The following is a 24,801-nucleotide window of genomic DNA, read 5'->3' on the forward strand; positions in this document are numbered from 1 at the left end:
TTGCTCTAGTGAAGATTGTGTGTCTTGAGGAAGGAAGAGCCCCTGCTTCAGAGGCCTTGCGAAGAATCTACATAAAGGAGACACTGCAAGCTGAATAAATGATACATGCGTTATATTACATACTTCCCTGGTCCCTGACAAATTAGCCCAAATTAATTTTTTGCCAACCTACTTGGAGCCATTAGCACTCTGCGATTGTTCTACAAGACTTGACTCTAATTATGAATAAAAAATGTTGCTCATTTGCACAGAGCACAGTGCTCTCAGCACAGAGCTGGAGGAGGAGATCATCTAAACTGGGTGAGGGCAACTCTGTCACAGGGGCTTGGGCAAGGTGGGCTGCCCCTCTGGTGGACAGTGACAGGAGGAGACCCCTGATGCTGGTGGGGAAGAGTGGATCCTGGATTACCAGCATGGCTATGCAAGCAGATTGTCATTCATAATGGGGTTCCTGTGAGCCCCTAATTGCCATCAGTGGCCCATAGACCAGAGCCTGGGCCAGGGCTGGAAGTGTGGGTAGATATACATGAGTAGGCTGCACATCTACACTGCATGTTTCTTGCCCAGTGAGATGTTCCCCTCTATCATTAGTATGAAAGTAGCAACACTGTGGGTTCCTTCAAGTCAGGAGGCAAAATAATATGGCTCATCACAAGTCTAGGCTTACCATAGGTAGCTGAAAACTGGGCAGCATCTCAAGCTGCTGTAATATGCCTTGTGGTTTAAGATACATTGACAGCAGATGCTCTCATATTTGCTGCAGCACCACTCCAAAATACTGACAGTGGGTACAGGTAGGTATCCAAGCTACCTGGTTTAGGATGACTGCATGTTTTTTCAGTCAAAAAAGTCTATCAGCTCGCATGGTGGAGCATTTTCTGCAACAGGTCCTGTGATGCGGGGCCTTTCCTCTAGAGAGTAAAAAGGGTTGAAATAGGGTGAGGGGCTATAGGCACCACCTACCAAGCTCCCCTTCTAGCCCCAGGAGCAAGCAGGTTTGCGGGAGATTGTTCTCAGCTTGTCGGTAGATCATTTCAAGCCAGCTGGCCTGTTTGGTTGTATGGCAATACTTTAATTGATTTTGTTGGGGCCAGAATAATGGCTCAACTTCAGCACTGAAGTCCTGCTACTGGCAATCTTAAATGGTCTGTGTTGGAAGGAGCTTATGCTCTTCTTTCTGACTTTCAGAATGCCTCTTCTGCTCCCCATCACTTTTCTGCTCTGGATTATCAGAGACCTTGCTTGTGGCTGCAGACTTTAGCTTACACTCCAGTAGCAGGATTTTGCTGGGAGTCATTTTAAGTCAGCAAAAATATATGTATTTATGCTAATGTCATTTTATCTTACCAAAATAAGCTTCATTGCCACAAGCACTCATGCTGGTACGTGTCCCCTCTATCAGGTCTTTCACTGACTTTGTGAAAAGCAAAAGCTACATCCCTTATGGACATTACTGCTGCCAGCCTGTTCTTTGACAAAGTAGGAGCCAACAAATTCTGGCTGGGAAAAAAGCAAGCATTTGGGGTTCCATAAAATAAAAACACTCCCACTATTTTTTCTTGTTCCTCTCTCTCTTTCACTGAAAATGTGAACTGCTTCCCAGGAGGTGAGGCAGAACCAAACTCCAGGGAGAGAATGCTTCTGCATTCCTGATAAGAGCAGGTTGCCACCCAAGGGTAGACCTTGTGACGGGGACCCCTTTCCTTCTTTTGTGACCACAGACTGTAAAGCAAGCATCTGGGAGGCAGGATAGGTCCTGGGGAGGAAGATGCCCTCCTTTCAGTCTTTCTTTTTAGAAACAGGTAAAATCTAATGAAATGTGAGTTATTTCTGCTGCGGTCAGAGCTAAGCCCTGAAGAAACAACCTATAGATAAGCAATAGTAGAAGGCACAGTTTGAGCACTAGTTCTTCTTTCACTTGTTTTTCACAATTTCCTCTGTTCCTCTTCATTGGCGGAACATAAAATGAAAAAATAAACCAACCAAACAACAACTACAATAAGAATCAAAGCCAAAAACAAATAAAGCAAAAACCCAGCTAACCAAACACCAAGCCACACAAGCCTAACTTTCCACCAAAAAAACCCAAAGGAAATAGGGTGGTGTGGGGTTTGCAGTGTGCTGCGTGCAGCTGTGTTATACCAATGCAGATGCTTCTCCAGGCAGGTCCCCTGAAACAAGTCTCAGCTGACCCACAGACACAGTGGCATTTAGGGTGGGAGACTGGCAGACAAAAGTATGAGGTCAAGGGAACATTGCTCATGGATATTGACTGTGTTTTTCAGAGGTAAGCTAGAAAAAGTAAATCAAAATGTTTCATCCAGAACACACTGAGTCCAAGTCCAAAGGAAACAAGTGGTGTAAGATAAGCAGAAGTGAGACTAATTGCCCTGGGAGGAAAAAGAGCCAAGTCAGGCTTCGTGTGTTTTAGATGTGAGCTTGCAGGGAAGGTCACTATTTTGTGTCCAGGGCACATATTGTTTGGTTGGGCTGTCTCATGCAATCATAAAGATTCCCCCTTGGCCTCTGCAGGATGAAAGGTGGGAGTTGTAGAACAAAACCCAGTTTTGCCAGTGCTGTTTAACAAGCTCTGCTGCATTTTGGTACCTTTCTAGGTATACTCCTGGTATAAGGATGAAGAAAATGAATTAGAAGGGAAAATTTCTCGAGTGTTTTGTAAATATCCACTCTCCTGGGGAAGAGCTGGCTAACAAGGATGATAAATGAGAGACAATTAAAGTTGGTCTGTGCATTTGTTTATGATGAGAAATAGATCTGTTTGCAAAAAAATTCATTACTGGGAATACACAGGCTCTGTGGAGAGCATTGAAAGAAAGCAGTGAATGAAACCTCAATGATCCCCCTGCCCCCAGCCCCAGGATATTGGATATTTTGTGTAGTGCTGGGCATTGGAACTGCATGGATTCAGACGTGTGGGGCATTGCTGCTCCCCAGGACCTCTGCACACTTTATGGGTAGCGGCTACAAGTTCGTCCATCAGCTGCTGAAGACTGGGACCTTTCTCGATGGTGGTGTCATGCCATGGGCAAGTGAGGAGGCTGCTTGTTAGCTAAGTTGCAGCAGGAGAGGTTGTATTGGCTGTATGGCCCTTGGTGGGGCAGGCTTGACATGTTGGTGTCAACCAGGGATTACAGGTGACCCATGAAACCAAGAGTGTTTTCTCTTGGATGAGTATTTCAGCTTCCAGTCCTCCACAACCCATCCTGGAGTCCTGGCTGAAGTAACTTCTGCAGTGGGAGGAGATCTCATTTCACAGAGAGCATTTTCTACATGCAGAGGCAATGCAACCTTTCCTCCCTTGTATTTTGCTTTCTCTGTGCAATATTGCTGTAGCTGGCTGAAGTGTGTGCTTCTCATGCATTGCTACTGAGAGCAAGAAAGGTTTCTCCTCTCCTGCCCAGCAAAAAAGGATTGGTGGAACTTGCCTCCCTGGAAATTTTTCATGCATCACACTCAATTTTAAGCCATTTTCTTCATCCAAGTCTCGAGTTATTTTATAGCAGAAATGAGAGCAGCTGGTTGCATCCAACATAACTAAGGCAAATGCAAGAAGCTTGTTTGGTTTTGGGGACAACAGTTGCCCAGGGGGAAGAAACTAGGAAACCATGTCTTGGTTCTTTCGTAGCATCTCTCATCTGTTTGTGACATACCCAGTAGACACAGTGAATTAAGCATATATTAAATATATATATTAATGTGACACATATATTAATGTCATATGTATATTAAAACCCAGTAACTTAGAAGTCTGTTCCTTGCTGCTTACTCTTATTCTTCCTTATCCCTTTATATTGTTCATTGTAAATTTTTGACCCTTGAATACCACAGTTAATTAATTTGCTTTGATCACTGCCTAAATCAACTATAATGACATGCTAAATTTTACCCCTAGTAAAAAAAATGTTGGTAATGGTTGCTTTAAATGCAAATATATGCTGCTTTACTATTCCAACTGGCATGCCCGCTGTTCAGTAAGGTGCCATCACTTGAGGGATATTTTCTTTTTTTCCAAATGCTTTAATACTATCACTTGGCCAAGCATAGTTTTTCCCCCCATGTTGAGTTCCTGTAGCTCCAGCCAGATAAATATAAACTTGTACTGAACTTTGCCTCAGAGCCCTCAGACCTGTTTGGAATGAAGCTAGCAGTTATGTCCTTATGCTGAGCTGTAGGAGAGACTGATGACAGGTCATCATCAGACAGAACAATTTGTCCTCACCATTTTTATCAGAAACAAAGTGCTAGCATGTTTCTGATATACCAGATTTTCCCTTCCATTTTTGAAAGTAATTGATTTTAGTCTTATTTTATTTTATTTTATTTTATTTTATTTTATTTTATTTTATTTTATTTTATTTTATTTTATTTTATTTTATTTTATTTTATTTTATTTTTAAACTATCCTCAAAGCTTACAGAACAAGAGAAGTTATTTCTCCTCAAAGAGGGCAAGTGGGTGGTATTTTCAGCCTTCTTCATGCTGGATGCTGAGGGGAAGGACAGAGGCCATCACACAGATAGTGCCTCACAGATATGACTGCAAAGGTGGCCCTAATAAAAGCAGGACACCATATGGCAATTACCATCGTTGAGATGAAAGAATATTGTCCAAAAGTGAAAAGGGAGCAGCAGGAGGGAGCATGCTGGCATTATCCTGCCAAAACTAAATGCTTTTGCCTGAAGTTTGCACGCAAGTCTGCAAGCTGGGCTCATGTCAGGGGCACTCAGCAACTGGCTGTCTCATGAGCAGGACACCCATGGCACAAACTTAAACCACCCTCCCAGACCTCCGGGACTAGATTTTTTTTCATGGAAGTTGTGGGATCTTCTTTTCATATGGAAGATGTGGCTGAATTTACAAAGTACTGTTCATCAGAGTTGTTAAGCAGTTGTTAAATATTTTGGACTGCATGAACATGTCTGGGGCATCTCCTCACCTCCATGACTGGGTAGTGTCCTTGTGACAGGAAAAACACTCGTGACAGTGTGATCCTTCTGCACTGTGGTACGGGCCACACTTCATAAGGCCAGAGTAAGCACTTAACAGCATGGTGCAGAAACAGCTCCTGCTTACTCCCCAAGCCTCAGCATTCAGTCAGGACTGTGGACCAGGCAGGCAGAAAAAGTCTATGGGTTGAGGTTTCTGCAGTGGCAGAGCGTGGAGGAAGCCTCCAGAGCAGGACCTCAGCAGTGCTGGGCAATTCCCAGCTGTGACAAGCGGCCTTCACTGTGTGTTCAGCTGTAGCCCTGGTGCACTACTTGTGGCACATCCATCCTCCTGTTGCCAGGCGCTGGTCCCTGGCTGTCACTCGCACGCACAGTTGATACCCCTTGCACAAAATTTCCTCTCCTTCTTGAGGAGCATGCTTATAAATGGGAAGGCATTTGGGGAATTATGAAGTTTGAGTCACCATCCCTGGAGGTGTTTAAAAGATGTGAAGATGAGGTTCGCAGGGACATGGTCTAGAAGTGGACTTGGCAGTGCTAGGTTAACACTTGGATTTGATGATTTTAAGGGTCTTTTCCAACCAAAACGATTCTATGATTCTATCACCAGTAGCTGTAACCTATGGCCTTATGATGGCCAACCCATTCTCCTTTGGTAAGGATGCCTTTCCAAGGTCTTTTCTTACAATGGTTCTCCCACTCTCCCTTTCTGTTTAGGTATAAGTACCTAGTTTTGCAAGAGTCCCAAAAATGCTTCTTCAACACAAATTTGCATGAACCCAACAGAAAAACACTCTTACCACTGTCCACGAGAACTTGCCCTCCAGGGCAGGTGTTTCCAGAATAAATTCTAACCTTCCTAGATCCTAAGCAGGAAATTTTTCTTCCAAATTCTATTCCCTGCTTTGTACCTTCCCACATGGCAGCTGTTGCCCTGCTGAGATGAACCTTAGCTGAGAATAACCCTTATTCATGCAAGACCAAATGTTTTCTCTGCACCCTTCTGCAGCAAGTCAGACCAGCATCATATGCGTAGCCCTCTTCTGACCATCTAATGGATGAGTTGTTCTTCAGCAGGAGTCCCTAGAGACTTCTGTCCTCTGCAGCTCATGCAGTGCAGTCAGGATATGAATCTCAGCTTTTTAACCAATCTGGACTTTTCCTGAGGAGATAAATGATGCCCTGGAGCAAAATAAATGAACTCTTGCAACTGGAGTTTCATAGCGGGTGATCAGATAATTGATTGTTAGTCCAATAAAAAGTAACCGATGATGAGTTTGTGCACTCATACATCATTTTTGTGCTGTGACTGATATATATATATTTTTTAATGATAGAAAATGGGGAGGAAAATTGGTAGAACACTGTGATGCTGACCTGTTTTTTTAAAATTTTGTTCTTGCTCTTCTAGGTGGGGCTGAGTACTGCAATAAGGAAAGCAAAAAGGATGATGAAGACTTCCAAGGATCTGGTAAGAAATCAGTGGCATTATGATTTTTTTCACTGTACTTGTATTTTATCACGAATGAGTCCGTGTTTATTATGTCCAATTGAGAACCCACCTCTTCATCACTGAATTGAATGCTGACTCTCTCCTACCTGGTATAGGATCTGCTCTATCAAGTGACACCAGGAAGAACGAGAGGGAGATGACAGAGAAGAAATATGAAAGTATGGGGAGAGCAGAAAAAAACTCATGAAAAATGCAGACTGCTTGTAGAGTAGGCATAACTGCCTACATCCATCCAAGACATAAATTCTGTGAATAGAATTCATGCAGCAGCTGAGGATATAATCTGTGAGTTCCATAGTGCAACTCTGTGCTGAGACACTCACTTGTACTAGTCCAACTCACCTTTGGTGGGGCAGCCACCCTTAAAATAAGACAGAAGCAGATATAGATTTTGTTTAGATTCTTTTTTACAAAAGCAGGAATTTCCCACTGAGATTTGCCCTGTGCTTTTTCACTTAGAAAAGCTTCCTTCCTTAGTTCTTTCAAAATTCTGGCGGTGTTTATTACTTCTTCTCCTCATTTCAGGCTTCTTCCTTGTCCCTTGTCATCCTTGTCTTGCCCTGTTAGCCTTATGTAAGAGGGAGCCTCAGAAACTGAGCCACTGCCTCAGAGCAGTAACTGGCTGCACTTTGGGGTTGTCTGAAACTCATGCAATGGCCCGAATGAAAATTCTGCCTAGTTCTCATTTATTTGAGAGACTGCTTTTGCCTCTAAACTTGAGAACTGGGATTTAAAATCTTACCACCTCCACCAGTTTTCAGATTTATAGAGGATATTTAAAAGGTAGCAGAGAAAGAAATAGCAGCTTTTATTCTGCTGGGTTCACTTACATGAGTCAGCTCAGCCATGGAGTTTGCTTCCAGTTGTCCTCAGACACTTAATGCAGAGCTAATCTTTTTGCTCTTTGTGAAGAAATTATTGAAATTGCTTCTTCCTGACTCCTTACTGTGATGCTACTCACATAAATGAAAATCGAGGTGCCTAATTAGCCTTTGGGCAATTGCCAAATTGCCAAGCCAGGGAAATAACCAATGTGCTGGAGAGATGGGTCTCAGCTCCCGCAGAATAGCAACCAGCAGGATCTTATTCATCTTCCTTCCTATTCAGCACTGTGCTACTGATGGCCTGAGATTTCTGCTCAAATTACATGGAGTTTCTAGTCCGCTTTCCCCGGGTGCAAGTCCTCATGTTAACATCTGCAGCAAGATGCTTTGTGTCAAGGAGGTTCTCTCTGATAGCCAGAGCCAGGGCGCAGGTGTGGGGATAAAGAAGGATCAGCATGCTGGTTCTGCTTCCTAGGACACAGGGCTCCTTTGGTCCCTCATATGTGCTTCTACCCCTGGCATATCAGGCTGTGTCCCTTTCATGGTTGGCATCATCTGGCCTCTGATGTCCATGTGTGCCATGTCCTTTCATAGAATCATAGAATAGTTTGGGTTGGAGGGGACCTTCAAAGGTCATCTAGTCCAACTACCTTGCAATGAGCAGGGACATCTTCAACTAGATCAGGTTGCTCAGAGCCCCATCCAGCCTGGCCTTGAACGTCTCCAGGGATGGGGTGTCTCTCTGGGAAACCTGTGTCAGTGTTTTACTACTTTCATTGTAAAATATTTCTTCCTCATGTCTAGCCTCCTTTAGTTATAGACCATTACCTCTTGTCCTATCACAACAGGCCCTGCTAAAAAGTCTGTCCCCATCTTTCTTACAGGCCCCTTTTAAGTACTGAAAGACCTTGAGTAGGGTGGCATGGTTTTCATCAATCTTTGGGTGCAATGGGGTCTCCTTCCAGCTTGTCTCTGCTCTCCCGTATCCTCAAAGCTGCTTGATGCCCTGATGACCCTATGTCTCTGTTGGTCTCTATCATGATGCCCTTGGCCTCTTCCTGCTCCTACTTGCCTATTTAGAAGCAGGAGGAAGGAGCAAACTGTGTCTCAGCTAGAAGCAGCAAGGCCCTGGTTATAGTTGAGTTTCTTCGGTCAGTGCAGTCACAATACAAGGTCAGATCAAATTAAAACAGGCATCATGTGGTTGTTTGGGCCCCTCCTGCAGGTATTGCTAGCACGTTCTCTGTAATGACCCTTGCTGAAGCTTATTTTAAAGCTAGAAAATTTAAAACCAACATTTCTAGAGGCATTGCTGTCTCTTACAACTTCCCGTTCAGTTGAGTTGTGGTAAGTTTCGTTTCATATCCAGAAAAACAATGGAAAATCTCCAGGAGAGAACACAGCATGTATCAGGCCTGCAAAAGCCCTATATCCCAGAGCAGCATCATGTGATGAAATGGTAGGAAAATCACCAGCAGAACCTGAATGCTGCTAAATCATGTTCACCTGCCTAAGCACATACACGTCAGTGAGCAAAGGCCAGAGAAATTTAGGTGCTCTTGCTGCTTGGGGAGAGGGTTGTGTGGGTGAGGATCCAGAAATGCCCTGTCTGTGGTGTGGGACATCTCTGTATCCACACCACTGCAAAGAGAAAACATTCACCTGACCTGCTTTATGCTTTGGCTTATACTGGACAAAACCATCAAATTGTGTCTTCTTATTCATACCGTATCTGATATTTTACTTGCTTTTGCCCCATTGTGTATTTGGGGAAAACCATCTGAAGAGGTTCATGTAAGTTATCTGTCCCCATCTTTGCTTGGCAGCTGTGTGTGACTGTGCATAAAAAACATGCATGATTATGGCTATGGGTAATGAGAATGGTAAGTCTGTCTGACTTCCAGGGCGGTTGTATTTACTGGGCATTTCTTAGCATCATTGTGGATTTGAGAAAAATAAAAAGTTTTTTCCAGATATAGAGACACAGTGAAAGTGGCTACAACCCCCAAAAAATCTAATAAATGTCTCCATTCTTTCAGAGTAGTGAGCTACCTGTGAGCGACTGGTTTAAAGCAAACACCAACAAGCGTTAAGGGCTCATTATTATTCTTTTTTGTAAAACAAATTAAAATCATTAAGCAAATGTCACTAGGGAATGTGAACAGGCAATTAATAAAACACTGGTGTTATCAATCACTGTGAGCACTTCTAGTGCTAACTTTTCTAATGGGTGGAGAAGACACTAAGAGGCATCTTTGAGCAACAGCAGTGAAAGAATGACAAATAGAGTCATGGCTGTAGCATTTAATGGGAGCAAACACACAGAAGCACACAACCACAGAATCACAGAATGTTAGGGATTGGAAGGGACCTCAAAAGATCATCCAGTCCAATCCCCCTGCCGGAGCAGGAACACCCAGATGAGGTTACACAGGACTGTGTCCAGACAGGCTTTGAATGTCTCCAGAGTAGGAGACTCCACAAGGTCCCTGGGCAGCCTGTTCCAGTGCTCTGTCACCCTCACCATGAAAAAGTTTCTTCTCAAATTTAAGTGGGACCTCTTGTGTTCCAGTTTGAACCCCTTACCACTTGTCATATCATTGTTTGTCACGGAGAAGAGCCTGGCTCCATCCTCGTGACACTCACCCTTTATATATTTGTAAACATTAAGGAGGTCACCGCTCAGTCTCCTCTTCTCCAAGCTAAAGAGACCCAGCTCCCTCAGCCTTTCCTCATAAGGGAGATGCTCCACTCCCTTAATCATCTTTGTTGCCCTACGCTGGACTCTCTTCAGCAGCTCCCTGTCCTTCTTGAACTGAGGGGCCCAGAACTGGACACAATATTCCGGGTGCAGTCTCACCAGGGCAGAGTAGAGGAAGAGGAGAACCTCTCTCAACCTACTAACCACCCCCCTTCTAATACACCCCAGGATGCCATTGGCCTTCCTGGCCACAAGGGCACAGTGCTGGCTCATGGTCATCCTGCTGTCCACCAGGACCCCCAGGTCCCTTTCCCCTACGCTGCTCTCTAATAGGTCATTCCCCAACTTATACTGGAACCTGGGGTTGTTCCTACCCAGATGCAATACTCTACACTTTCCCTTGTTATATTTCATTAAGTTTTTCCCCGCCCAACTCTCCAGCCTGTCCAGGTCTTGCTGGATGGCGGCACAGCCTTCTGGCGTGTCAGCCACTCCTCCCAGCTTGGTGTCATCAGCAAACTTGCTGATAGTACACTCTAGTCCCTCATCCAAATCATTGATGAATATGTTGAATAATACCAGCCCCAGTACTAACCTCTGAGGCACTCCACTAGATACAGGCCTCCAACTGGACTCCGCCCCAATGTGCGCAATCCTGTCATGACTACGTGGTACCTGCAATTCCCAACCCAGCAGCAGGAGAAGTGGGAAGCCATGGAGGGAGCCAAAAGGGAATTGCAAGGCAGAGGGGAGTATGAACCTGTCTCCTGCCCACCCAATCATTACCTGTCTCCTCCAAAACAACACATACTGCAATCATAGCCTGGTTCTGCTGGGAAGGGTCCTGTAGTGCTTGCTCACCAGTACACCCCTGCTTACACATGCACATGCAAAGGTTATCCCTTTTTTTAAACCCGGTGCTCCTTGCTGCCTTTCAAGAGTAGACCAAGACACCTTCTAAGAGCAGGTGAGCTGCTCTCCTGCACATCTCCAGGCAGAGCCAAAGCATTATGCTCAGATCTCACTGTCACACATACTGTGAGGATGTGTAGGCTGGGGAGTCCAACTTGACATCACCCATAACACTTCCAGGGCACCATCATGTCAACCGCTCCCACTCAAGTTAGGTAGTCTCTGGGACTGCAGCATGGTCTTCCTTTGAAACTAACAGAGATCCAGTCAGCAACAATCTTCAAATGACTAGCTGAGAAAAGGGCAGGAAGGATTTTATTCTACTTACCACAGAGGGCAGATTTCAAATGCAGCCTATAAGCAGAATGAAAAGATGTTTTATTTATTTATTTCTTGCAAGCCCTGTAGTTTGTCTTTCTGGCACAGTTTCAGTTCCAGATGCCTTAACTTCAAAGGCTTTGCATCCTGTGACTTAGGCTGAATTGAAAAGCTGGTAGCTCAAATTAAGACCCTGTAAGTCTTAGCCTGATGGAAAGCTTTAAGAGCCTCTAGTGCTTTTTGTAGGCAGCACTGAGATTATTCCTACACGGAGAAGGCAGTGGAAGTGGTTTCTTTCCTCTTTCCAGAAAGGTGTGGCTAGGTTTGCAAAGCTCTTTGAGAAAAGCTGGCATCCCACTTGTGCACCCCTCAATCTCTACCTGGCTGCCCATCCATGCATATGCACATGCACAGAGCAAAGAGGGGGTCTGCATCCCTGCCGGGCTGCAGGACATAGCCTTGGAGCAGCCAGGAAGGTTAAATACAGGGACATGGATGGGGAAGAGCATGAGGTGACTGGAGCCGCAGCAGTGGGGCCAGGTTGGACTTCCATCTCATGGAAAGGCCCCGCTCCCTGTTGCTTTTGACTCTGTCTATCCCCTTCTTTTGCAGCTGTGTTCTACTTTCTCCTCTGAATCCACTGACACCCTCTCGACTTCATCGCTCCCTCCAAGCTGGTGTGACTTCAGCTTTGTCATTTGTGTGTGTTGGACAGAGCTGAAGAGAGTCAATTGGTGGGTTCTTTTGCAGGTTTCTTGTCTCCCCAAGTTTCCTCCTTTTTTTGTCCTTTGATTTCTCCATGTCATCCATCAGAAAGTGCAATGTTACAGCTGCACCTCCACTGCAGGTCTTCTCCACAGGTTACTACTCTTTTTCATCTTTACTTTGTTGCTTGGTCACTTCAGCCACCAGTGCAAACGCTGGCTACTATCTTTGTACTAGGACCTCCATCCCCTCTTCACTAGCCCAGCCCTCCTCTCCATATTGATATCCTGGTCATGACACACTGCTGTGGCTGACCTGCTCTGGGCAGTGTGAGACCCTCATCTCCATCACCCCTTGTTACCTGCCCAGGCAAACGCACTCCTGCCTTCCCTGGAGCTGCAGAGCAATCCCTTAATCACTGTGGTACTGCTGGCCCATTGCCCTGCAGTGCCACCTCAAAGTTCTCCTTCGTCACTCGGAGCTTTATATGCTGGGGTTACTGCCTCTCATGGTGATTAACAGCTTTTCATTGTCCTCTCCTGAGCTGTATCCAACATTTATCTTCTGTTCTGTGTTAGATTTGCGTTGTAATCTTATTAAAGCAAGGACCTTTTTTTTTTTTTTTCCTGTGTGGAACACAAGGGAGTTGGTCCAAAGATAGAAATCTTAAGTGCTATGTCAATAAAAATGATTACCCTTCTTTGCATAAACTTATGGGTATGTCCATCTGCTCATCTGCTCCATATTTACATGCTGAATGCAGCCTCAATGAGTATAGATAATTAGACCGTGCACTGACTAGCCCTCCGTAGTTTTAGACTACCCAAATGCTCTTGGTGTTTAAAGACCACATGAACTCAGAATGAAGGCTGTTTTGAGATTGATTGCTGATGTCGCACAATGTTTCTGTAACTTGAGAACTCATTAACAAGATCTCTTTGAGCTTCTGAACCTTCCTGTTTACCTGAGGCCTCAATTGGATTGGCCAGTGGTTATGGTCTACCAATGTTGAAAGAGTTTTTTATGCAGCAACTGTCTTTTACAACTTGTAGCTCTGACCAAGATAAAGTCTATTTATGAGATTTCCAGGTTAAAATCTCATTAAAAATCAAGGGCATTCTATGCACATGCTGGATCTTCTCATTTTTCCTTTCTTTGTGTTTGTTCCTTTCCCTTTCCATTCCCTGAGCATGCAGAAACCAGCCTTATGGCCCACAGTGTGTTGCTTTCACTAGTTTTGCACTAAGTGTCAGATATCACCAAGTTTATCAAACATGAGAACAGTAATTTTTACAAAGAGTGAAAAAATAACTTTGGTACATGAGTGGAGACAGTTTCTCAGGAGCATCTTCCTTCCTTTTTACTTTTATAGCTCTTTGAAAGCAAGAGTATTTGGTTTATAAAATGTTCAGTCGAAATCCTTGACTGCTGCCTCAGGTCAAAATCCTCTAGCATGTAGCATCCTTAATAGAGTTGTTGGAATTTTCAGGCATTTCTAGGCAGAAAATACATGATTTAGGACTGGACTTTACTGACACTGAATATCACAAGCCACACTGCCCCTATGAACTAATGCATTCTTCTTTTATTTTCTTCCCCTCCAGAAGAGCTTCATGGGCTTCTCAAGTATATGTGCATTTCCTCTTCTGGCTAACCTGTGTGAGAAGATTAAATAGTATGTATAAAGTTTTCAGCCCTTAACCAGAAACAGAATATGGTACATTTGTTTCTTTCAAAAATCATCCTCAGTTAACAAATCTTCCTGTACTTCTGTTGATTTCCTTCATAAAACCACTGTGCAGGTAACATAGAGGGAGGTTGCACACACTTCAGGTAAGATTCCTCAGAGAGATGTTTCAATACTTAAAATATTTGCATCATTTTAGCAGGTCCCAGAAGTCAATTATACAACATACTCAAAGATATGACACTTCCAAGAGGGAGTAGATTTTCTCCTGACATTTCCAGAGCCCAGGATACTTCTCCGTTTCATTTGTTCACACAGTTGGGGTGCTCACGGCTGAAGTGCAGGAAGAACACCAACACCTATGTAACTCTGTGAGGAACGTGAATTAAGTGGCAGTTGCAAAGTGCGGGAGAATCTCAAGGTACAAAGAAAGCTGGGTGGACGGTAGGCAGGAAAAACAAATTATGACTTCAAGTCAGTTTCTGAGAAAGGCCGAGGACATCCACTGGGTTATTACTCCTAGAGCATATTTGACAACGTGCTCCCATGAGATGGAGTAGGAGTCAAGAGAATCTAAGAATAAGTCAGTATTATCAGCAGAATATTTTTACTAATTTGACTGCCAAGACCAACTCTATCACCAATTTCTGCTCATTTGACTGAAACTGCAAATATCAGGAGTTTATTTGGAATGGATTGATTAACATGAAACACCTTGTAACTGCCTTTGAAATGCTAGTCAGGACAAATAATCTGAGTTTGAGCCCTGTGAATTAGGATAGTGTAAACAGGAATCAAATTGCGTATCATGTTGCATTGAATGTGTTCAACTCTTCTGACCTTTTTCTCTCATGCACTCTCTCACTTTCCTCGGTTTCTTCTTTCTGTAGCTACAAAAAAACACATTTGGCAGCTGGACTTTTTGGACTTTTTTATCTGATCTGGATCTGTACCAGTTCCTTGTAAATAAACCTTACTGCAGAGAAGAAGTAGCCCAAACCAGCATGTGGAAATTATTGATTACAGACAGAATAAGGGTTACAAACCCCATCAAAAGTGCATGTCACCTGTCATCTCTGTATTTTTTCTTACCCTGATGCTCATGCAGTCTGAGGAATCCACTTTCATTGCACCTGTTTGCTCTCTGAACCAGGTTCAACATTTCTTATGAGTTTAAGAAGTTGGAAAGAAAACTTTCCAAGGAAAGAATGATGAGCATATTGTTTAAAGAGTGCTACCTGCTGGGCCAAATATGAAAGGCTGCTCAATGTAGGTGAGCCAACCTGTGTCCCATAGCCAGAGAGAGGTGACACACTTGGGCAGCACCATGTGAAAACTAGGACGTGTCCAAGTTTAAAAGGAAGGGGCACAGAGCTGACACCATCATTTGAACAGTCAGTTCAGGCACTGCTAACACCTAGAGGATTGCTGGAAACAAAAATCACAATGAAAAAAAAAGGAAAAAAATAAAGTGTCATTTTCAAAGGTTAATGTAATTAAGCATTGTGAGGGACTGCTGAGGGCTCAGGTAAAATACTTTTCTCGAATATGTTTCAGCATGGCCAGACGTTTGTGGGACTAAATACAGAAATGCAAGATGAGACCCTGATCCTCAGTTAAGGCATAAAGCCACTTATGAATTCAGTGTGTATGGTCCTCATAAATTCACTTTTACTCCATAGAATCAGCTACTTTTGTGTAAACTGCAAGTCTTCTAGACTGAACACAGCAGGAGAGAGATGGTCTGAAGACTTTAGGGATGAATATGAGAAAGGGTGTTTACCATTTGCTTTTAATGAAAGGAGGAGGTTAGTCTCCATCAGCATAAGGTCCCATTCTGCAGCTCTTTCCCAGGTAGAAGAATTTATGCCAGGCTGTGTCTGTCATTGCTTCCAAAAATTATAATTATTTTGACTACATATTTGATATCCTGATTTGGTTTAAAGACTGAAGGTTTGACATTGCAGCCATAAACGAGTCCATCAGCCTCACCTCCTGAGCTCAGTCAGCAGATATTGAAAGAAATCAGAATGTCCTCATTTGGACAGAATCACTTTGTTGAAATACAAGCCTGGAGCTAAAACTGAATATGGAGCTGCAAACAACATGCTAGCTATTATCTATTCTGTGCTCTTTAGTGTGTTTTTTCTTCTGTTTTTTGTTGTGTTTTTTTTTTCTTTTCAAATAGGTTCCCTTCCATATGCTAACACTGCATTTGTTGCTTTTATTTTTACAGTGTCATAAGAAATAAACTGCCTTTTGAAGATTTTGATGGGGATAAATTTAGCACTTTCCCAGTAAGCAAAGTCTTTCCTCTGGTACAGTAATCCCTTGGTAATAACAATGTCTCCGGTATTCCCCCTACTTTCTACAAAGCCTTATTCATTCATGTGAAAATAGATATAGGAGTAAAGTGAATTGAGGGTTTTTTGTTATAAAAAGTGTTTTATTCTGGATGAAAAAACTATCACCCATTTATGCCACCTGGGAGATACACACGTAAAGCTGTGCTCCCTGCAGAAGCAAATTGCTGTGTTGCTGAGTGGTCTGTTTACTGAATTAATAACAGGTGAAATAAAGTTACATTAAAAAAAAAAATTAAATTGCCATCTTGTTTTGTTTCTGCACCAAATGTGCAGAGTGTCGTTTATTAAAGCCTAGCAAAGGGACTCTGGAATACAACCCATTTACTGAGTTTTATTCCTATGCCTTGAGTTAGATTCTCATTTTAGATATTTTAAATTAAAAGTGCAAGAGTAACAATGAATGTCTGATCTATGTGTTTCTCCTGGTTTTCAGACATTGAGGGGCTATCACTGGCGAGGCAGAGACTGCAACGACAAAAATGCCACTGTGTACCCTGGCAGACGGTAAAGCTTTTAATTATTTTAAAAGTGTCCTGGTAATTGTGGCTCCTTGAAGAACGAGCTCCTTATTGGATTTTGGCCATACCCTTAAGAGAGCATGACGCTGCTTGTTGCTTGATGTCACTGTGACGGAGATGAGAGGGGATGACCGAGACCAGGGATGGGGCACATTAGCATGAGGGGTGGTCCATAGGTTTCTTTCCTTTCTCTGAAGGATCTGCAGACAAAATGGGTCAGACAGACCAAAGGTGGGGAAGGAAACCAAGCTGCTGAGGCTTACAAGCCTTATGACACTTGAGTTGATGTGGGCTGTGCCTACTTCAGGGAGCAGCAGGGCAGGAGGGTGAAACAGTGGTGCTCGTGGCTGGCTGCTGAGCTCCAACATCCCATCCTCATGTTGACAGTGGATAGTAGAGCTAAACATGTGTCCTTCTAAGTGAACATCTTCTGGCTGAATACCTCCCAGCTGCCTGAGCATGGACTTCCATGCACACTTGAAATGGAAAACAAGGTCCCCTGTTCTTGCTATTTTATCCTGTGCTCAAAATACTCATTCAAAAATAGAGCTCTCCTCTACATTGGGTCTCTTAGGAAGTTGTTGACCAGGCCTGTTTTTAAAGCCTGGGCATTAACTGGCTTGTGACTAAATAAGCAGAGTTTAAGGGTGTGGGCTTGGAAGAATTATATACCATCAGCCTGGACAGCACACCTGCACTAGCAGAAATATCCTTACGGAATCCATGTGTAATGCCAGACTGAATAGATGGAGTTTCCCTGTAAAAGGGATCTGAGCTAATTAAACTGTGTTATGGGCCAGAGCAAATCCTCATTACCTGCACTGAATTTGGAATGACAGTCTTGGTGGATTTCAGTGAACAATTAAAAGCAAAGAAAAGGGCAGGAAAAAGGGGTCCGTCTTCTGAAAAAATCAGCTCCACTTTGCCTAAGTGAATACACAGGCTAAAAGGAAAAGTTTCGTTCAGCAACTTCCAGTATTAACTTTAAATTAATACTGGATTTTGCTAGGAAAAAGTAACCTTCTGTGCAGAGAGGAATTTCTAATTAATTTATATTTTTAGTGAAAAATGAGAGAAAGGATCTCATTTCCTCAAAACCCCCTTTTGCTTTATTTTCTGTAAAACTATATATCCTTTTGTAACTCTTTTTCAGTCCTGATAACTGGGATGTGACAAGTGACTCTAACTGCAATGGCATATGGGTAAGTAAATGAATTTACGTCTTATACTTCCTTCTTGATGGCTTCTTCTCTTTTTTCCTCCATTTAAATTAGTCTGCAAATGTTTCTTTTTTATTTATCCTGGTTTATTAACTGATTTAGATTACGCCTCTTTGTTTACTACCTTTGATATTCCAAGTAATAAAACTGTATTTATTAAAAACTAAGGAAGCACGGGGGAAGTGGTTATGAGTGAAGTTTGTTTATTGATGTTTATGATTATTTAAATGATAGCTGTTATAAGTAACTTAGATATGCATATACTTATTAAAATAATGGAATGGAAAGCATCATTATCATGATGCAGCACTACCTGCTGGCAAACATTCAAGAAGAACTCAATTCTCAGCCTCTGTTTCGCACTGCCATTTTTCAGGGACTAGGTAGATTCTATTGTCTGTCCCTTCTCTCTTCCAACAGGGCGTGGATCCGAAAGACAGAATTCCCTACGAGGAGAAATTCTGCAAAGGTAAATCTTTACAGTCATTACAAAAACCAGGTGTCTTTTGCATTAGTTTCATAAATATTTTAATATTTTCACAGTCATTGCCAATGTAGGGGAAAGACAATGGGTTTTACAAGGGTTTTACAGCTTCAAGAGAAAGGCAAAATGGCAAAATCTTTTTCTTTCTTTCTTTTTTTTTTTTAATCTTGAGGATGGGCAAAGATTAAATATGAAAAGCAGATGCTGCTGGTAATTTCCTGTTAAAAGCCAGCTCAGTTATTAAGTTGAAATACACAGACGAGGGACAGCATCAAACAGAGATGTCACCCCTGCATCTTCTGTGGTGCCTGAAGCCTAACCAGAGGGTCCAGGAGAGCAGTTTAGTTGCTCTGTGTGTCCTGTTTGACCCATTGCCATAAACACTGGCAATTGTACCAGCAGTGATGCTGATGCTTTTCCAGAGAGGGCCTTAGGGAGGTGAAGTGATGCTGTCAGCCAGTCTCGCTGACAGTGATATGGGTGCCTGTACATACATGCATGTGCAAATAATACTCCTACTAAACAGACGTGGCTACAGCTGCTGGTCATCTTGCTTTACATTTAAATCAGCATCCTGGGGGTGAACTGTTGCCTGGCAAGACTGTTCAACATTTTTAGATGAAAGGCAATCTACAAGTGCTAAATAACATTAATTATAAACCAGCCAGATTGTTCCAGCAGAAATACTCATATGAGGAGCACATCCACCACCCAGTTCTGTTATTACAATAAGGAACTTTAAGTAATTTCCTGAGTAGTCTGATTTCTCTATATGTTTGAGTACTTTATAATGCTTATTCTATGGGTAGTAAAGATAAATGTTAGCCACACATCTTTGAATGCAACCAGGATTTTTTCTGATTAGCAAGACCTCTCCCTGTTTTTCATGCCCAGTCCCCAGTGGCTTCTCTAGAGTTGCTGGCACATGCCTGTCAGTCAGCTTTTTGCTGCAGATGGAGCAAAAATCCCATTGCAGGGTCTGAACGTTTCAGCCAGGTGGAGGGTGGCGTAGCTTTCATCAGCTGCCATTGCTATAAGGGTTGTTTTCCATCCTCTGTTTCCGTTTGCTCTTTCTGCACGTGTGACTAATAAAATGCATTCATTAGGTACAGACTCGCAAGGGGTCGTGCTGTTGGGCGACTCAGCCGGTGCTCACTTCCACATCCCTCCTGAGTGGATGACGGTCACGCAGATGTCAGCGGTGAGAAATCATGCTCGGGTTGCCGAAATCTCTCTGTCGCGGGTTGCTGTTTGTTTTCTCCCCGTGCGCCACAGGTTGCCAAGGGGGAACAAATGCAAAATGTCTCATTGCACTGGAATTTGTAGTCATGGTCTCACGTGAATCAGTGCCCTACCGTGGCTGCTCTTCTGATGATAAAAAAAGCACAGCCCTGCGCTACCACCACTCCCCCAACATCTGTGCAATTGGGTCAGGGAAGAGTTTGGCTTCAGTGGTGCGATGCTGTGCCAGAGACACAAACCAGGACATCTGGCCTTCCATGTGCATGCCTGCAGCTCAAGGCAACCCGTGCTGTCTGTGGGATCAATCCTGCCATTAGCGGGCTTATTGGTATGGCTCCTTGCTGTGACAGTGCTGCAGAAGTGACACTGCTGACAGTCTGGGAACTTCTGTTTTAGGCATTTGACTTTGAAATGACACATCCTGGATTGTTTTCCCTCATCTGTGGCATATGTGAAATAGGTCTAGTAACTCCAGTGTTGAGGCTTTGAGGCTCATTCCACAAATACATCTGCAGGTGTTTAGGGGTCATCCAAGGGTTTATAATGGACTTATCCAAAAGGGAAAAGTTTCAGTACTGACCATAAAATATCACCAACACATTGATGTCAGTCTCTGGGCAGTACCCCAGCATTTCCCATTTTCAAACAACAACAAAATGCTCCTGACTGTGAATTATGCTGAGCCTCAGCTGTTGCAGTTCACTGGCACGGAATGAAGTAATGAGAAGAACGGATCATTCTAGCAAAGTGCAATTGGGGGGTGGAGATAAGAACACAGTTATGTTCCTGTCCTTCGCTGTTGTTTCCTATCCTGAGTTGGTGTCACTCCCTAGCCAGGGAGGACCATGTGTTGTCCTTCTCTGAACAAGGATCTGCTGCACAGGGCTGAGTGCATTGTCATTGCCCACTTTCCCTGGTGAAAACCTGCTCCTCCTCCACTGATCTCTGTGGAAGAAAGATGTTAACATTTTCTGGAGAACAGTGCTTATTCCAAAATACAAGTAGTTACAGTGCTGTTGGAGGTCTGAGAGTTTTCATGCATTTTCCAACTTTTGCTCCTAGATCTCAACTGATTTAAAAGTTGCAGATTAGCAGTTGTTTTCATTTGTTAAATGTTTACGAGCAACGATTAGATGAATGACACTGATGACAGAGCTGATGATGAGCGTAATAAATTAACACTAACGATAATTGAGATTATCTTGTCTAATGAAGATGGTAATAAGACTGATGGTGATGATGATTCTGGCAGTAACAATGGTAGCAGAGCCGTGTAGGCAATAATAGTTTTAGACTATATCAGCATTTTGTTATCACTGCCGTGAAGGGTTAGAAAGTGTTTCTCTTGCTTGAATCTTGCTGGTCCAGTAGCTGGATGGGTTGAGGGCTGGTAATGGCACAAAGAGGCAGAAACTTCAAGGTAAGAAGACGCAGTGCGGATTATAAAGTGAGTTTTGATGACAATTTGTTACTCTCTGATGGGTGCAGAGCAACTTGCATGCCAAGGCAACTGGTGCTCTCTGTGTAAGGCCCAACAAATAGATGCTCTCAGTGCCCAGCTCCATCTGGCCAGCATGTGAGGAAGATCAAGAACTGATTGGAAAGGGAGAACTGGGCTGCTTTCCTTTGCAGAAAAGGTGACTCCAGGTCAGAGTTAGTGGCCTATACTGGGGCAAGGAAGTTACAGCTACCTTGATTTTGAAGTTTTTGACCAACCTGGTACTGCTGAGTCCCAAGGTCTACCCTACAGAGATCTAGCTGAGGTGCAGCAACACAGAGAAAATTATGTTGGAACCATCGCTGAGGACACCTGCCTGCCTGTCCCTGCAAAGGCAGCCAGGAACATGGCTCTGTCCTTAACCTGCCATCGCTCCAGTAAATCCAACGCAATTACAGGAAGAGAATTATACAACTGTAACAAGGGGATGAGTCAACTTTATTTTGGCTTTCTGCTTGTCGATAGGTTTTAGTTTGCCAGGCTTTTCTTCTTTTAAAAGGTTCAGCAGAAATTGACCTGAATGTTCATTCCTTTGACCTGAAAATTCAGACACTAAAAATGAAGTCTAATGCAGTGGACATGCACTTGATGATGTTTATCAAAGCAGAAGAAATACTGGGGTGGGTTTTTTTTTGAGGTGATGGTTTTCACGGAAAGCTAATGTTGAAAATACTGGTGTGTCTAGTGATGGATATTATGTTCCTGCTGCTCTGTCCATCTGTTTGCAATTGACTTCCAAATAGCTACTAAATGCAGCATTTTTCTGTTATATGTCTGGGATAGAAGCTTACTTTTAAATCTCATTTTAGAGACTATTTTATCTGGAGATAAAAGCCCTGTATTTATAAATGTGCTGGAAATTATACCCTTTCTAGGAAGATGCGTTTTAAAACTCTTGGATCTCTATTTCATGCTGAATAAAGAGAAATATAAATCCCATGTCTATCTATAATCCCATAAACATCTACTTGTGCACAAACTCAAGAGGTTCTCAGTTCTCATTAAGTAACTGTTTTGTACTGTATATTTCCTGTTAAAAGAACCCAGTATTTCTTAAAATGCGGATTCAGGATATTCCAAACACTTATCCCACTGACTTCTTTTTTTGCACCACTAGAAAAAAAACAGGAGTTTCACCTGTGATAATCTTATTAAAAACATTTGCGAGCTTCCCTCTAAACCCAGTGAATTGTAGGTGAATTGCAGGCAAGTTTATTCCAGCTAGTATTGTGATGACTAGGATGCTACATTTTGGGGGAAATAATAAATTTGCTAATTTCAAACCTATATCCCATGCAGCTTTACAGAGTAGAAATGCCATACATACTTTTTAAAAAGACAGGCTGTGCTTTCCTCAAGAACTCTAAGGCTTGCTTATTTGTATACTTAGAATAAGAAGGTCATCTGCTGTACTTAATGCTGTCATGAAGATTTGAATATCATTAAAGTCAGTATGAAAACAAATATTCAATTCCTCTTCAAATTAAGGGACACTTCAGTGTTTCCAGGATTTTGACAAGTGCAATTTCTAAAGACCAGCATCACTGTTAGGTTTCCAATGCCACTTTGTGTCCTCATTTTGAAAATCTCCTACCACAGCAGCCCTGAGCCTTGTTCCATTTAAGCTAACTTGGTCCAGAGCATCTCGGGGTGTGTGTGCATTTAGCATCAGCCATGGCTTTGGTTACATGGTGCAAGAGAATCAGGAGGATTCAGAGAGATGTATTTTGAGGTAGAACACATCTAGGAGGTGAGGACATTCCTTTGAAATGAGACCCATCTAGAGCATTTGAGGCTAAAACATGGCATTTGAAGCTAGGCTGGAATAACTTTCTAATCATTCTCTACTAAAATCTGGCAGATAGGCTGAGGCATGGTTTCTCAGCCAGGATAATCTAGGGAATGGTATTTAAACAAGGCTGTGCTCAGAAGAGTTTTAAGCTAAAAGTCAACATAGATCCACCTCTAGAGTGGGACGGATTTGCATCTGAGATTAAGCAAAATGCAGTCTGTTAGACCATGCTTTCTAAACTACATCACTGCAGAGTTCAAGGTCTAGAAATTTCCAATAACTACTCATCTTCAACCTTCAGTCCTGAAATATTTTCAAAAGTCTGGCTTTAAGTGCTTTGCTGGAACAGTGTCAATGCTAAACGTATATAAAGTTTTCAAATGCAACTGTAATTCTGGGCTCAAATGTTCCTTTCCAAATCAATTTGCAAGTCAATTAGGTTCTATCTAATTCATATTTAAGCTAAGTTTTCAGGGGGAAAAAAAAATGCAGTTAAAAATTATTGGGACTTGTCCAATGAAAATATTGTTTTAGAGTGCCAGTGGGAAATAACGAAAGAATTGGTCATAGAAGGATTTGTTTTAAAAATATTTAATCATTTTTGGGCTGTTTTTGTATTCTTACATGCTGTGACTTATGAGAGATCATATCTATAGTTTGTTCTATGTTAAGTGACTATTTCAATATTTCTGTCACCTTTAATGCAAAGCTAGAAGGAGGCAAATATTGCAAATGGCTAAGCCATTCTGTACCCCTCCACTTCTGCTCACAGTTATACCCTTAGAATAAGTGCCTTTTTGCATGCAAAACTATCAGATTTGAAGAAGGCAAATTTGGAAGGACACAAACCTGTATTTATACACATATAAATATGTGTAAATATAAATATGTGTAAAAATAAATATATATGAGAGAGAACCAACTGAAAGATAATTAAACCAGGCCCATTTTCACCCTGGTAACTAATGCAAATCTACTGTAAGTAGGTCAAATATGCTGTTATATGCTTTAAACTGGCATCTGCTCTGCATTAGGCTGCTCAGAGCTTGGCTTCAGGATTTCTCCCGCCCCACACAACCCCCCTTTTCTCACCTCTTCTTGCCTTTCCCTGCATCTCCCCCATCCTCTTACAGAGAAAACCTATAGTCATATACTCAAGCAGAGCTCCCATTCACCTAAACAATAATTCTGTGGGAGTGAGGATTTGGTGGGGACCACAAGCATTAGCTCTTCTGTGGCTCCTCAGTTACCTCTGACCCTCCTGGAGAAAGAATTACTCACCTGTTTGCTGTTTATAGCAGTGAGTGTTTAAGGTAACCCCACAATTGCAGCAAAAGAAAATTAAGCTAATAAATTACATGGATTAAACTAGCTTGTAAGTTCTCTGATTTTATGTTTTGACCTTCTTTTGGTTATTACCTTTTTCATCAACAGTTTTTCAGTATGAGCACACTGGATTTATGTATTTGTCTTTGTGAGTGTACCCCAGACTAAGAGAAGCTGAAAATTTACTTCATGTTCTCATCCTTCTGAGGTGGCGCAATTTCTTGAGGCCATTTTTCTCACCTTTCATGATTTTTGACATATTCGCAAATCAAAGTGGAAACGAACAGGGCACTGTGTTTTGAATGTGCAACATGGCTTGCATCTGCATAGAGACAGTCACTTAAAAAAAATCATTGAGGACTAATATTAGCAAAAAACATAGAAGGGTAAAGGTTGCATCTGTTTGCATGGAAAGGTTATAGCAGAGCATGCAGTTTACCTCCCTGGTCCCTTCCATGCTTAGGGGCCCTTCTGACCCAGAAATTTGCAGTGAGGACCAGACAGAGGTTTTTAGGGGGTCAGATACCTGCAGTTCATCCTGCAAGAGAGCTTTGAGTGAATTTGGTGTTGTCCCTCTGCCGTATATGCATCTCCACTCGTGCCCAAGGAGACCCACCTTTGGACAGGACAGATGCTGCAGCAAACATCTACCACCTTGATGGTCTGCACCTGCAGTACGTGCTCCACCTCAGGAGGAGTTTTGGGCTCTTCCAGAATTAAACAGTGCC

At 42.7% G+C, this 24,801-nt stretch overlaps 1 protein-coding gene across 1 annotated transcript in view; it reads left to right on the forward strand.

Moving 5' to 3' along the window:
• Window positions 1-24,801, forward strand: part of AOAH (acyloxyacyl hydrolase) — an 84,655-nt gene that overhangs the window by 23,652 nt on the left and 36,202 nt on the right. The window contains exons 6-12 of the mRNA XM_065830117.2: window positions 6,379-6,438; window positions 13,545-13,615; window positions 15,864-15,924; window positions 16,427-16,497; window positions 17,665-17,713; window positions 18,152-18,200; window positions 19,322-19,416. Of these exons, the coding sequence (XP_065686189.1) occupies window positions 6,379-6,438; window positions 13,545-13,615; window positions 15,864-15,924; window positions 16,427-16,497; window positions 17,665-17,713; window positions 18,152-18,200; window positions 19,322-19,416 (456 nt within the window). The remainder of the gene's footprint in view (window positions 1-6,378; window positions 6,439-13,544; window positions 13,616-15,863; window positions 15,925-16,426; window positions 16,498-17,664; window positions 17,714-18,151; window positions 18,201-19,321; window positions 19,417-24,801) is intronic.

This window comes from Patagioenas fasciata, chromosome 2, assembly GCF_037038585.1.
Source record: "Patagioenas fasciata isolate bPatFas1 chromosome 2, bPatFas1.hap1, whole genome shotgun sequence".
Classification (NCBI taxonomy): Eukaryota; Metazoa; Chordata; class Aves; order Columbiformes; family Columbidae; genus Patagioenas; species Patagioenas fasciata.